At 41.7% G+C, this 15184-nt stretch overlaps 1 protein-coding gene across 3 annotated transcripts in view; it reads right to left on the bottom strand.

The window, feature by feature from the left end:
* The window catches only part of DPP6 (dipeptidyl peptidase like 6), a 571062-nt gene that overhangs the window by 25078 nt on the left and 530800 nt on the right, over positions 1–15184 (bottom strand). For all 3 annotated transcript variants that reach the window (XM_070728861.1, XM_070728858.1, XM_070728859.1), the window contains exons 14-16: positions 12251–12342; positions 6891–6938; positions 4912–5030 (exon numbers count right to left, since the gene is read on the bottom strand). In XM_070728861.1, the coding sequence (XP_070584962.1) occupies positions 4912–5030; positions 6891–6938; positions 12251–12342 (259 nt within the window). The remainder of the gene's footprint in view (positions 1–4911; positions 5031–6890; positions 6939–12250; positions 12343–15184) is intronic.

Below are 15184 nucleotides of genomic sequence, written 5' to 3'. Positions count from 1 at the left end.
CTTTCAAGAGGGCCGGTGCTCCTCTTACTGCTCTTACTGGCCCATTCCCTGGCGAGACAAAGGAGCAGCCATTCCCTAATTGGCAGCAGCGCTCTTGGCCCCAGCATCTGGAAAGGGCGCCGGTTGGAGAAGCTCTGAATGTGTGACATTGCCTGGGCATGCACACGAGTGCCAGAAAGCAGACCAGCTGGCCGGTGTCCATGCACACACTGGAAACAGGAAGACCATATTCCTGGAGATACCATGTGCAATGGACGACTATTCTTCTGGTTCCTGGAGCGCCTGTGCACATGAAAACCAGTTGGCTGGTGCACCGGAACCCAGAAGAGCAAGGAGTGATGGCTCCGTGTGCCCGGAGAAATGGCTCTGTGTGCCACTTCCGGTAGTTGTGCCATAGGTTCGCCATTACGGGCGTAGGCTTCCCCCCCACACTACTTTCCCCTTAGTTACATAATGGCAGTTGTGGGCTCCTACAGGAACGGTAACAAAATTTGGAGCTCCTCCCCAGAGCCCCCAATTTGCACTGAAAGATGTTGAAACAAAATGCATAAGCCACATCCACAGTGTGGTAGTAAAAATTTTGGTAGCCCATCACTGCATAATGGTCACAGTGAAGGGTCGCTCATCTCTGGTGCTACAGGAGCACCTTCCGAGGGCGTTGTGGGTACGTGTGCGCCTAGTGGTGTGAGATTTGACTCCTGCGCATGCGCAGCTAGCAAACCTTGCACAAAAATGCACCCAAGTGAGATTTTAGTGATTTTTGGCAATATTTTTGCTTCCGCGCATGCTCAGAGGCCGAAGGTTGGTGAAAATTGCCAAAATCTCACTTGTGCGAGTGTCCTCACACAAAATTTTGCTTTGCTGCATATGCGCAGAAGCCAAATCTTGCACGGGGGTGCGTATGCACACCAGTAATGGGCAGTCAAAATTTTTACTGCCACACTATGGGTGTGGCTTATTTTGTGGGTGTGGCTTAATGGTCATGTGACTGGGTAGGAGTGGCTTGCCGACTATGTGACCAGGTGGGAGTGGCTTGAATGATCATCATCATTCAAGTGAACTGTTAAGTCCTCGACTTACAATCTTATCGGTGTCGCTCGCTGGGGTGACAATTTGCTTCACGTTTTCTGCGCTTTCCTTTCTGGGTCGCCCCCCCACTTCAGGCTGGGTAGCTAGGCGAACAGGTGCTGCCAGAAGCATAAATGCTGCCAGCGCCACTTCCACCCACACCTTCTGCTTGCACCTAAGGCAGGAGGTGGCTGCGTGAACTAGAGGGGAGCTGGGCAGGAGCTCATCCGAGGCTAGGAAGGAGGAAAGAGGAAAAAAGCAAGGAGCAGGGGAAAAAGGGAGAGCCGAGCTGAGACCAGCAATCCAGGCAGTGACAGCCGCTGATCAGCTGGAGCTGCACATGCATCTTCATTTCCGCCAGTGGAATTGCGTTCCACCCCATCCTGCCTGCTGCCCATCCCTGGTGCACACGTCGGGGAAATTTCTACCAGGGTGGAGCACCTGATTGCACGGACTCCTGCCCATCACTGATCAGACTGAAACGGTGCTGTTTAAAAGAAATGCTATAGTATTTTCCAGGCATTCGTCATGAAACTAACCAAATCATTACCCAACTAGACCTGGGGCCAAAGGAAATAATTAAAAATGCCACATGTTTTGGGGAAATCCTGCTTTTGCCTTTCTAAAGCACTGTGTGAGTCTCTCTCTCTCTCTCTGTGTATGTGTGGTGTTTGTGTATGTGTGTGTGTGTTTAAATAAAGAGTAATAACAAAGTAACCTGATGACAAGATGGGCAGCATATAATATAATAATAATAATAATAATAATAATAATAATAATAATAATAATAATTTATTAGATATGTATGCCACCCCTCTCTGCAGACTCGGGAAGTCTAATAAATAATAATTGAAAAATCAAAAATAAAATAAAGCCAATAAAAATCATAATAATGGGTAATCAGTATTCTCTGATTAAGATACATAAAAATGTGGGGAAGTTTTTTAAACCTTTAAACAGAATCTGTAAGTAGTTGGGTGGCCTATAAATCTAACACACAAACAAACAAATAAATTAAATAGATGACAAGAAAGTAAATGTTTTATTCTTTTTTTAATGGTTAAGAAAAAAAAAAGGCCCCTCCTTCAAATATTTTCAGAAAATTTCAGAGAAATAATATTTTCCCTACATAACCAACAATGAAAATGGTCTACTACGTGCATCATGATATCTTTCCAGCAGTGATGAATGATTTAAAAGAGCAGCTGGAGACGGAGATGGAGATCACACATGGCCCTTGGATGCTACAAAAGGGCTAATTGGCAAGAGCAGATCTCCCTTCCCTGCGGCCCTCCCTCTCCTCCCAGCATATGGCTTCCGGGATCTCTTTATTTGCTAGGCCATGAATTATGGATCACTGTAATGCACTGAAATCTCATATACCAAGGCCGTATTATCATACTAATAAACAAAGGCACCGGGAGCGCTTTTCAATCCCTGGCTGTAATTAAAAGCTGTGTGCTGCCAGTAATATTCTACTGAGTCAATAACAGAGACAAACGTTTCTGGCATTTGCTGGTGATCCCAGATTTCTTTTCTTTAAAGGTTCTGAATGGGGGGGTTTGAGCTTTGAAAATATTGGCAACTGCACCACCCATCTCACATTTCAATAGCTTTGTACAGGGGTCGCTGCAGAGGACTGGGTCAAAAAACCTCAAATTACCATGGAAGTTCTGGACATTTTTTATGTGTGTCACCATAGCATCCTTGAAACCCCCCCCCCCCCCAAAATCTAGTACAAACAAAACAAAACAGGAAAGCCAGGTGGGTTGACCTTGGACCAGGGTTAGGCAGCAGGCAGGACGGGGTGGAATGCAGTTCCACTGGCGGAAATGAAGATGCATGTGCAGGTCCAGCTGATCGGTGGCTGCCACTTCCTGGATTACTGGTCTCGGCTCGGCTCTTCTTTTTTTCCCTGCTGCTGCTGCTGCATCTGCGCTCCTTGCTTTTTTCCTCTTTCCTCCTTCCTGGCCTCGGATGAGTTCCCCTCTCTCCTGCCTGTCTCCCTTCCAGCCTCCCGTGGCCACCTCCCCCCTGAGGTACAAGCAGAAGGTATGGGTGGAAGCAGCGCTGGCAGCATTTATGCTTCTGGCAGCACCCATTCGCCTAACTACCCAGCCTGAGACGGGGTGGGGGGGGGCGACCCAAGAAGGAGAGCGCGGGAAACACGAAACAAATTGTCACCCCACCAGCGACACTGGTAATGTTATAAGTTGAGGACTTAACAGTTCACTTGAACGATGGTGATCGTTCAAGCCACTCCCACCTGGTCAAACAGATGACAAGCCACTCCTACCCAGTCACATGACAAAATAAGCCACACCCATAGTGTGGCAGTAAAAAATATGGCTGCCCATTACTGCCTTGGACCAATCCTTCTTGCAGACCAATCCACCTCACAGGGCTGTTGTGGGGAAAATAGGAGGAGAAAGGCATGTTGAATATCTATGGAGATTCTCAGTCATCCAGATCATGGCTGTCTCAAAGATACTTTTTCAAGAGGCACCTCTCGCTTTTTCTTTGAAGACATTTCGCTCCTCATCCAAGAAGCTTCTTCAGTTTCTGAAGAACAGAAGTAGAGCTGAAGAAGTGTCTTGGATGAGAAGCAAAGAAAAACCAGAAAGTCTAATTGCCTCTTGAAAATGCTCCATTGTGTTGAATAAGTTCTCTACCTTACTTGTAAAAATAATAAAGGCGGAATATAAGTGAATATAGTGAATGGCCACTTTTTTCAGAGCTGTTATAATTTTGAATGGTCACTAACAGTTGTAAGTTGAGGACTGTTGTGAGTGGTCCACGACCAGCTCAGTTGGTCACAGATTCTATTGAAGATGAACCGGGTCTGTCTTGGTACCCTAAGCCAGTGTTCTTGACAGCTGAGTCAGAGAGTGGGAGTGAGGGAGAATTGGAATCTGAGAAACTTGGGGGAACCAGTAGAGACTGTAGAAACCCCAATAACGGTAAGGTCTGAGCCAGAGGAGGAGGAGGAGACATTGGTCTGAGCCAGAGGAGGAGGAGGAGACATTGGGGATCAGGAGCCCTTGTTAGATGCCCGGGTCAGAAGGTCATGAAGCAGACATGAACAGTTCAGAAAGTGAGTCTATGAAAAAAAAGTCTAGACAGTTATATCTCTAGAACAGTGTTTCCCAACCTTGGCAACTTGAAGATATCTGGACTTCAACTCCCAGAAATGCTGGCTGGGGAATTCTGGGAGTTGAAGTCCAGATATCTTCAAGTTGCCAAGGTTGCCAAGGTTGGGAAACACTGCTCTAGAAAACAGTTGACCACACCCAGACAGTATATAAGTGAGGATTTATGGGCAAAAAAGTGTGGAGATTCAGCATTTGTAATGGAGAAGGTCTTAGATCCAAGGTTCTAGAAATACTTTGCTGGTAAACGGTTGTTATCCCTTTATGTTAATCGTGCAGAGATCCAGCTGTCTTAGGAAAGCCTGAAGCTTTGTAAGTGTGTGTTTAAAAAGACATTAGAGCACTGAAAAATGTCTAAATTGAATTTGGCTCACGGCCGCAGCTGTTCATTATCTATTAGTCAATTTGCCCAGGAAAGCTGCCAACATGGACTGAGAGCCTGACCTGGTTTTGCACAAATCATTTTAAAATATAGACATGTTTGTTTTGAATTTTCTGCGAGTGGGTTCTCTTTTGTCCTGACGCAGGTAGGTCCAAACAGAACAGGACTACCACTATCTGGTAAAATACTCTGTTTTTTCATTTGTATTCCATTTCTTTCCCAACGCCTTCTGAGTGAATTTGCACTTTTGTGTGGCATCAACTCTTTAATGGGAGGCCTGAAATAAATTGGTGATTATGTGACATCACCTACCTTCACAGGTCAACAGGAAATATGCCATGTTGTGGCTGAACGTTGCATGGAAGTAAGTGCAGTTGTTAATCAAATCACAAGAGAGACATTGCCGGTTGAAGTTCCCCTTGGTGCTGGCACTGTAAAAAAATAACGAAAAACAAAAAGAGGTTCAATTGTCAAAATGCAAAAAAAACCCCAAAACAAAACGGCAGGAAGAGTATATTAATATTTGATCTCTGCCTCAAATTCAGTCTTCCCCAATTTGATTCCATGCAGATGAGTTGCAACCGATGTGGGTTGGGAATTCCCGGTGTTTATAGCGAGTATTGGGCAGCAGACGGTGCACTCAGGTGCTCAGTCCTGGTAGGAATTTTGGGGATGTGTGCAAAGCTACGTGCCCCCAACATGCCCCCCCATGATATTTGCCTTCTGTACAGGTGCAGCAAGCAAAATCTTGTGTGGGGATGGTTGCGTGAGCGAGATGTCATCAATTTGTGCCGATTTTTTGCTTTTGCGCATGAGCAGAAGCAAAAATATCAATGAAAATTGCTAAAATCTCATTGCGTACACATCTCGTGAGAGATTTCACTTAATGCACATGTGCAGAAGCCAAGTCTTGCACCGACGCATGCATTGAGCATGCACGCACCGGCGACAGTCTCAGTTGGCGCATTGGTGGGAGGTAAGATGAGCGACCCTTCTTTGGTTATAGCCCCACATATTTCAAAGGGTGCAGGAGACTAAATTAGATAAGCAGATAGTGTTGGGCTGAGGACCAGGACTGAGTTCTGGTTTTCTTTGCTGCTGGTTCGCTCCTAGAAGTGTCGAGCATACGCTTTGCACATGCATGCAAAGTGCTAAAAGCCCAGCTTCTGCTCATTTGCAGAGGCAAAAAACAGCCTTTCCGTGTACTCAGAAGCAAAAACAAGATGGCGGCCCCATGGGCGCCACTGAGAGAGCTGGTTTGGGGGCTTGGCAGGCCTGGGCTGCTGCCGGTCCTCCAGCGACACAGACCGCCAGGTTACTACCGGTTCGGTCTGAACCAGGAGGAACCTACTCTTGGGTCAACTAGATGAACCATCTCTCAAAATGCAAGGCAGCTTTCTATGTGTTCATCATGGATAGAATCATTCATTCATTTGTTTAAATTTTATCCTGCTTTTCTTACTTTATTAGTAACTCAAGGCAGTGAACATACCGGATCATTCCTTCCTCCTCCTGTTTTCCCCACAACAACCCCCCTGTGAGGTGGATTGGGCTAAGAAACAGGGACTGGCCCAAAATCATGTAGGTGGCTTTCCTGGCTATGGTTGGACTAGAATTCACCATCTCTTGGTGATTGGCCCAGAGTCACCCAGTTGGCTTTCATGCCTAAGGCGGGACTAGAACTCACCGTCTCCTGGTTGCTAGCCTGATGCCTTAACCACTTGACCTAACAGTCTAGATGAAATTGAAATGAGAACAAACTCGCTGTAATGATCTACATCAGTGGTTCTCAACCTTTCTTATGCCGTGATCCTCGAATACAATTCCTCGCGTTGTGGTGACCCCCAACCATAAGTCTAGCGCCAATTCTTCCAACAGAGCTTTAAGCTGATTGGCAGGAAGGTCAGAGGGACACCCCCACTGTAAACGCCTGATTGGTCAGATTGTAAAGTGTTCCAAGGCACCAGAATAGAAGCTTTAGTTCCTAACACCATGGGAAATTTGTCTTTTCCCATGGTCTTAGTCAACCCCTGTAAAAGGGTTGATCGACACCCAAAGGGGTCCTGACCCCCAGGTTGAGAACCACTGGTCTACATAAATAAATAAAAGTAAGAGTTTTTTGAAGACAAAGACAAAAACAAAGACCACAGATAAATAATAACATCCCCAAAATAAAAGTTGAGAAGCTGACAGCAACATTTTTAAACAGTTTTTTTACAAAGTTTTTTTTACAAAGAGTCTTCTTCCCCAAGTATAATCAGAAAGTTATCTTGGCATAAAATTTATCATACCTGTATAAATGCCGAGTCCTTGGCAACTCTTCTGTGCTGAGAAAATAGCTAAAATAAAATTCAAATGATTAGGTTTTTAGGAGCAACAATCCACTGTGAGTTTCCCAAGCATAAATCTCTTTTGAAACAGAAGTAAAAAATGTCTGGCCAAAAGTTTCTTATGTGCCAGAAACATTTTCCAAAGAGTTTGTTTCTTGATAAAACCTAGATTCCAGATTGCTTTTTCTTAGACAAGTCTCTAGTTCTCATGGCTGGGAATTTGGGAAAAATATGTTTTAAATTCTTCCCTTCTTCACTGTGCTGGGTGAATATTCACGTTCTTTCCCAGTCCTTCCCAAATGTTCATTTCTGTCTCCTGTTATTGTATAATTCTCTCCCCCCCACACCAGTGCTTATAAATATATGTTCAGAGTGGGGACAATCTGTAAATATAACTAAGGCCCAATCCATGATGTAGGGTGTACATAAAATACTGTTTCACTAGCTGACAGGCTGACTATTGCCGCTCTATTAATTTTGTTTGCTAAGTTAAATACATTTCTATAACTCTAGTGCAGGGGGGTCAAACTCAATTTCATTGAAAGCTGCATAGGGGTTATGTTTGACCTTGGGGGGGGGAGGGTACGGTTGTGTGGGTGTGGCCAACTCAATATCACTCTTATCAGAGGTAAGTGATAGAGTCGGATTTCCCTGAGATCTTCCCTCCCTCTCATTGTATGCCGCCCCGAGTTGTTGTGAGCTGCCTCGAGTCTGCAGAGAGGGGGGGCATACAAATCTAATTAATAATAATAGTAATAACAACAACAACAACAACAACAATAATACTAATAATAATAATAATCTTCCTTCCTTCCTTCCTTCCTTCCTCCCCCTCTTCCCCTCTGTCCTTCTTTTTCCTTTTTCCTTTGTCCTTCCTCTTTCCTTTTCTCTTTTTCTGTCCCTTCTTGCATGCTCAAATGCAAAAGGGAAAACATTTCTCCTTTTCTTTCTATTTCCTTTTAGTTTGTTTTGCTAGCCCTCTGCCAGCAAAAACAGAGCTCAAGAGTTGGGTGTGTATCGCACGTGGCCTCCTGCAGCCCTCTGTCAACAGAATTGGAGATTGGCCCAATTTCCACACGTGATGGCCTCCTGCAGCCCTCTGCTAGCAAAAGCCAACCTCAGGGGGCCACCCACACTTCATTTTTGATGGCAGAGTGCTGTAGGGAACCATTGCAGTTTGAAAATTTATTTATTTATTTATTTGAATGGGGCCTAGGAAGGCCATATGCACACACGCACACACACACACAAACCAAGCTCCATTTTCACTGGCAGAGGGCTGCAGGAGGCTGCCGCAGCCCCCCTAGACTCCATTTTTGCTTGGAGAGGCACCACAGGCCATCTTTCCTTGTATCCAGGGTGGCCCCACAGGCCAGATCTAACCACCCCACAGGCCGGAATTGGCCCACGGACCTTGAAGTTGACACCCCTGCTCTAGTGGTTCATATGATAGTAAAAGTGTAGATACAGGTGGTCCTCAAGTTATATAACCACTTGTTTAGTGACTGTTCTATGTTGCAGTGGCACTGAAAAATAGTGGCTTGTGACCAATCCTTGCGCTCATAACCATCACGGAATCCCCAAGGTCACATGATCAAAATTCGGGCACTTTGCAACTGGCAGGTATTTATGATGGTTGCAATGCCCTGTGGTCACGTGATTGCCATTTCTGTTCTTCCCAGCTGGCTTCCAACAAGGAAACTCAATGGGGAATGCCAGGTTCCCTGCATGCAATACAACAATTGCACAATTCCTTTAACAACTGTGGCAAGAAAGTGATATAATTGGACTGACTCACTTATTAACTCCCTTACATAACAATGGAATTTCTGGTCGCAGCCATGATTGTATATCAAGGACTACTTGCATCATTTAAATTCATTCCATTCTTATTTCAATGAACCTCTCTAGCTACCAATGCTCCATTTTCTAGCACCCTACCAAATTGTGTCCCTGATTATATTTTCTAAATTATGGGTCTATATGGAAAGTTAAAATCAGAAATTCATATCTATCTAATCCATCCATCCATTCATCCATCCTCTATTTATCTGTCTGTCTGTCAATAAATGAAGAGGCAATAGCCATCACAATCTCCAGGACGTTTAAAATTTATTTAAAACTACTAAAAATTACTAAGCTTTCATCAGTCCCTACTGACTTCGTCAGAATATTAAAAATCCCCATTGCTCCCCGAGATCAAACATAACCCAGCTGCAGCTTTCCATTTTTAGTACAGTAGTTTTAAATAAATTTTAAATGTTCCGGGGATTGTGGTGGCTATTTCCCCTTCATTTATAACTATACCCGGAATTCATTTTTAGGACAATTCTCTCTCTATATATATATATGGTTAAAACTGTACTTGGATGTAGCTATTTCACAATTGAGGGCACCATGTCCATGAACTATATTTGAACACATTTACAAAAATAACATTTAAATATAGTCACGTGCAATTATGCTTTTCCAATTAGTCACAGCTTTCCAGCTGTCAGATGAAACTGACACAGAATCTCAACGTTGATCCAAGCGACAGAAAAATAACATTTCCATTGTATTGATTTAAATTGCTGCTCTAGCAAGACTGACGGTTCAGCAATGAACCCTCTTTAACAGTTCTTATTCTCCTTCCCAAATTAAGACATTTCAGACACAAGGAATTATACCCTTCAAGGTTTTTTAATACTACTTTTAACAACAACAAAAAATGTCTGGAAATCCATTTTCAATTTTCTTTTCTGACAACCGGATTAGTTCTGCACAAAGATCAAAGGGTAAATAAGATATATCCAAGAGCTTATTTTATTTGAAATGTCACAGAATTAAAAAAAATGCATGAGTTTGCAAGGGAACCCAAAGGTCATATAATCCAATCCTCTGCTCAATGCAGGAATTTGCTTATCTATTCCAGGCAAGAAATCTTCCAGACATCATTTAAAAAACTCCAGAAAATAATATTTATTGCTATCACCAAATTCCTCCTAAGTTTCAGTCTGAATCTTTCTCCTTTAATTCAATTTATGGAGCTTAACTTGTCCTAAACCAGGAAATTGATCTGACCTTTTTACTACGATAGTCTTATACGAGGGTCGCCAAGAAAGTAATGCACCAAATTTTTTTTTCTCAGCCTACAGTAATGGTACGAATGTGAAACTTTAGATATACATTATTTGTATTGTCAGGAGTGTGTGTGTAAATGTTGTGTTTCTTCAGAAAGATAGTGTAGCTGCAGCAGTGTTTCGAAATGACGTCTGTAAGCGATGTATGTTACAAGTAGTGTGCCGTCATTGAATTTCTCACTAAAGAAACTGTTGGGAACATTCACAAACGTTTGTGTACAGTTTATGGAGAATCTGCAGTTGACAGAAGTGTGGAGACAGGATTAAAAGCTGTCTCTGGCTGGCATACCACGGAGTTGGCTAAAATCCTGTGATAAGGCACAAGATAAACAATTACTGGCATTCCACAGATACTACCTTTCCTATAAACAGACTTCCTCCTTGATCAACCCTGGAGAGAAGAGATACCCCCAAAACTGCACGTAGGCCATGAAACAACACAATTGATCATTCATGCTCCACAAGGCAAACATGAGGAAACCCATGCTTTAAAGTAACCAATAATTGTGTATGTAAACAAGAAAAAAATATTGTTATAAATGAACAAGCTGCAAAAATCAATTATCCTGCAACTTAGCAGGTGTAAGTATTAAGCTCTGATACCAAAAACAACCCATGTATAAAGCATAAAGCTTTATTTTGTCATGTATATATGTTGTTCTTTCTTTTTCTATATGGATTTCTATGCATAAATAAGTATGTAATTTTATGTACTTTGTAATGTTGTATTGTTGTTTTGTTTATTTTTTTTAATGTAAATAACTAATAAAGTATTTTTCAAAAAAAAAAAAGATTGTGTATTCTCTAATATCCAATGAGATGTAACCTGATGACTAATGCGAATGGATGACAATAAAAAGGTTTTGTCCAGGACAAGATGTGCCTTCCCCAACAACATGTATTCTTGCTTCCTGTCTCTTTGATTGACATCACAGAAGTACGGTTAGTCGCTGGGCACAGAGGGTGAGGGGGAAGAGGTGATTCGCACAGTGCAGAAATGGCTTTGTGACCAGAACAAGGAGTGATACTGACAGGGCACCCCCCCCCCCTTGTGTCTTGCTGGAGAAAGGCCATAGAACGGGATGGACATTACATAGAAAAATACAGTGTGTAGAAGAAACATAATTCTTTCTTGTGTGTAAGTTTCAGTGTGTTCAATAAATAATTGTCGAAGAAAAAAAAAAGTGGTGCATTACCAGGGGTTATAATGTATAACCAGGGGTGAGTTTTAACTAGGGAAAGGCTGCACGCCGGCATGAGATCTTGAACAAAGATGCTTGGGTGCATGAGACTTCAGCGATTTTCAGCGATTTCTTTGCTTCCGTGCATGCGTGGAAGCAAAAACACAAAAAATCGGTGAACTATTGCATGCGCGAACACCCTCGCACGAGATTTGGTTTCCTGTGCATGCGCAGAACCCGAATCTCACACCAATGTGTGTGCCCGCCCACTGGTCAGCTGGAGCTGTGCGCACAGCTCCATTCTTTCAACTGCAACTGCGCACCTGACTGTACCGGTTGCAGCCCAATACTGGTTCTAACTTATCTCGCTACCAGTTTGCGCAGTGTCAAAAAATCTGAGAAAAATATTTTTTTTTAAAGCCGAAAAGAAGATGACGACCGCATGCATAGTGCCAGAAACTCAGCTTCTGCGCATGCTCAGAATATATATATATATATTAAAAATAAATAAAAGGAGATGGCGGCACCCACAGACTGGCACCGAAGGAACCGGATCTGTGTCAGGCATGGGGAAATTGAGACTTTCCCTCCCCCTAGGCTTATAAAATTTATGCATGGTATGTTAGTATGTATGATTGGTTTCTAAATTGGGGTTTTAAATTAACTTAAATACAGTATTAGATTTGTTTACATTGTATTATTATTGCTGTTAGCCGCCCCGAGTTTGCGGAGAGGGGCGGCATACAAATCTGATAAATAAATAAATAAATAAATAAATAAATAAATAAATAAATAAATAAATAAATAAATAAATAAATAAATAAATGATGTCGCTAGGAGGTCGCAACCAGTTTGGGTGAACAGGTTTGAACTGACTTCTATGTAACTGGGAGGAACTCACCCCTGTGTATAACTAATTGATCTTTTAAAAATGCTCTCGTAGTGCAAACTTGCCTCATTCCTCAAATTATTCCTCAAAGGGATTGAATTCATTTACTTTAAAACAAGTTGTACTTACATTTTATGCTGCTTCTCATCATAGCCCAAAATTTTGGACACATCCCAATCACCGGATGTAATGGACTGTAAATTATCATTGCTACTGTTTGGCTGCCAAGAAAAAGAAGAAATCAAAACTTCAGAAAGAGTTTGGCACCACTTCTTATCAGTGAAAATTAGATTTACCATTTTTTCCAAACACATCCCCTGAAATTCTCTACCACAATCTGAAAAACAGCATTATGCCTCTCCTTTCTGCCGCACAAATCCCAGCGGCTGATAAGATCCCACAGAGTTGGCCTTCTCCGGGTCCCATCGACTAAACAATGTCTCCTGGCGGGCCCCAGGGGAAGAGCCTTCTCTGTGGCGGCTCCCGCCCTCTGGAATCAACTCCCCCCAGAGATTAGAACCCACCCTCCTTGACTTTCGTAAATTGCTTAAGACCCACCTATATCGCCAGGCATGGTGGAATTAAGACATCTCCCCCAGGCTTATATTGTTTTATGTATGGTATGCTTGTGTTGCATGGTTTTTAAATGTTCGGTTTTTAATGTGTTTTCTTTTAAACATTAGATTTGTCACATTGTACATTGTTTTATTATTGTTGTGAGCCGCCCCGAGTCTGCAGAGAGGGGCGGCATACAAATCTAATAAATAATAATAATAATAATAATAATAATAATAATTATTATTATTATTATTATTATTATTATTACTGTGAGTAGTTTTTCAGTTACGACTGTCATTGAACCTGGAATTGTGGTTGCAAATTGCTAAGATTATAAATCAAGGCATCTCCATGACTGGAAGTAAATTTCTGCCTTTTTCTGTTATTAAGCAAATGCTTTGATTGTTAAGCAAATGTGAAGACTGTTAAGGGAATGAAACAGTTGCTTTACAAGGACATCTTCTTTTTGTCCAAAACCAGCAAAAAAAATATTACAAATATGACTGCATAATGCCCTAATGGGTTGTAAAACAGACTTGCAGGAAGATGACAGCATGACCATTTATGATGGTCAGCGATACTTTTCAGGCTCTCAAGTGCCTCTTCTACGGCTGTTTTAAGTTTGAAAGGCCATAACATAATTGATTTAAGTGAAGACTATCTGTACTGAGTTTTTTCTTTTTCTTTTGAAAAATTATTTTATTTTATTTCCCATTTCATATTCGTACAAATACCAATGCATATACAGTGGTACCTCTACTTCCGGACTTAATTTGCCCATGGGTGCATGTGTGCCCACTAAACACGTGCGCGCCAGCGTCGGTACACCGTTCGAGGCCGGTAAATGCAACCTCCACCTGCTGTCCATTCTTGAGTTTCATTGTTATTCTATTCATTTCTGCACAGTCCAAGATTTTTTAAAGTACAGTGGTACCTCTACTTAAGAACGCCTCTACTTAAGAATTTTTCTAGGTAAGAACCGGGTGTTCAAGATTTTGTTTGCCTCTTCTTAAGAACCATTTTCTACTTAAGGACCTGAGCCTGGAAAAATTTCCCAGGAAATTTGAGCAGCATGAAGGCCCAGCTAGTTTCCTTCCATTCCTCCTGGGTTTCTCTCTGTGGCGCAGTGTATGGGAGGCAGCCTCGTGCTGGGTGTATGGGAGGCATGTGCTCCTCCTCGCCACCTCAGATTCCCTCCTTTTTTCTTTTAAGCCTTAAAGTTTTGGATTTTTTTGATTCACCTCACCTCATATTCTTCCTTTGGCAGCGACTATCCTCCTCCTCTAGTTCCTCCTCCTCCTCCCACCCAATTTCTGAGCTTTTATTTCTTTCCTAATGGGTTTGCACACATTATTTGCTTTTACATTGATTCCTATGGGAAAAATTGCTTCTACTTACAAACTTTTCTACTTAAGAACCTGGTCACGGAACGAATTAAGTTCTTAAGTAGAGGTACCACTGTACTTCCTCTTCAGATGGAATCTTAGATCCTTTCCATTTCTGTGCAAAAGCTATCCTTGCTGGTGTTGTTATGTGTGCTGTACTGAGGTTTTTCCAGGTGGAGAATAGAAAGACCCACTTGTCAGTTTGCCATTGCTGCCTTTTGTCCACACATACCATTTTGGATACAACATTTTACAAAGCTTGAATTTTTGCAAGGAAGGGTACTGTGGAGCTGATGCAGAAGTTGGGAGGAAAACCATCCGCTCGCCACACTATCATTAGAAGCCCTGACAACTATGGGGATCTGGGAGGGGCAACTTCATGAGGGAGCAGATGTAACAACAACATGTTCTTTTGAGATGTGCAAGGTCATCCTTTGTCCACCACCTGCTCGGAAGCTAGGAGAAGGAACGGCCACATTGGCAGAACCTGAGTGGGCAACGTGACAAGCTTGGGGGCAGGACAAGGGGTGCAAACTTTAAACTTGGTGAGAAACTTTGGGAATGTCAGATTCAAATTTCCCACGGTGGTGCCAGCGTGGCTCCTGTAATAATTTGGAACTTTGTGGAATACTTTGCCTTGGATTTTAGTTTAAGTTTGAATGCTATGTGGAACTCTGACAGGAACAGGTATTAATTTAATTTAATTTAATTTAATTTAATTTAATTTAATTTAATTAATTTAATTTAATTTAATTTAATTTAATTTAATTTAATTTAATTTAATTTAATTTAATTTAATTTAATTTAATTTAATTTAATTTAATTTAATTTAATTTAATTTAATTTAATTTAATTTAATTTAATTTAATTTAATTTAATTTAATTTAATTTAATTTAATTTAATTTAATTATTTAATATAATTTAATTATCAACTTCTGTGCTGCCGAATCCCGTAGGACTCAGGGTGGCTTACAACAATAAAAACAATACAATACAATAGCACAGTAATAAAAAAAGAAGTCAAATATAATAATAATTATAAGACCCCAATTATAACCCAACTAAAATAAATCCATATAAAAACCCTGAATCCAATCTAATGTAGAAACTGGGCTGTAA

The sequence above is a fragment of the Erythrolamprus reginae genome, chromosome Z (genome assembly GCF_031021105.1).
Source record: "Erythrolamprus reginae isolate rEryReg1 chromosome Z, rEryReg1.hap1, whole genome shotgun sequence".
NCBI lineage: Eukaryota > Metazoa > Chordata > Lepidosauria > Squamata > Dipsadidae > Erythrolamprus > Erythrolamprus reginae.
The sequence above is the reverse complement of the archived record's forward strand: the minus strand, read 5'-3'. Positions and strand labels throughout refer to the sequence as shown.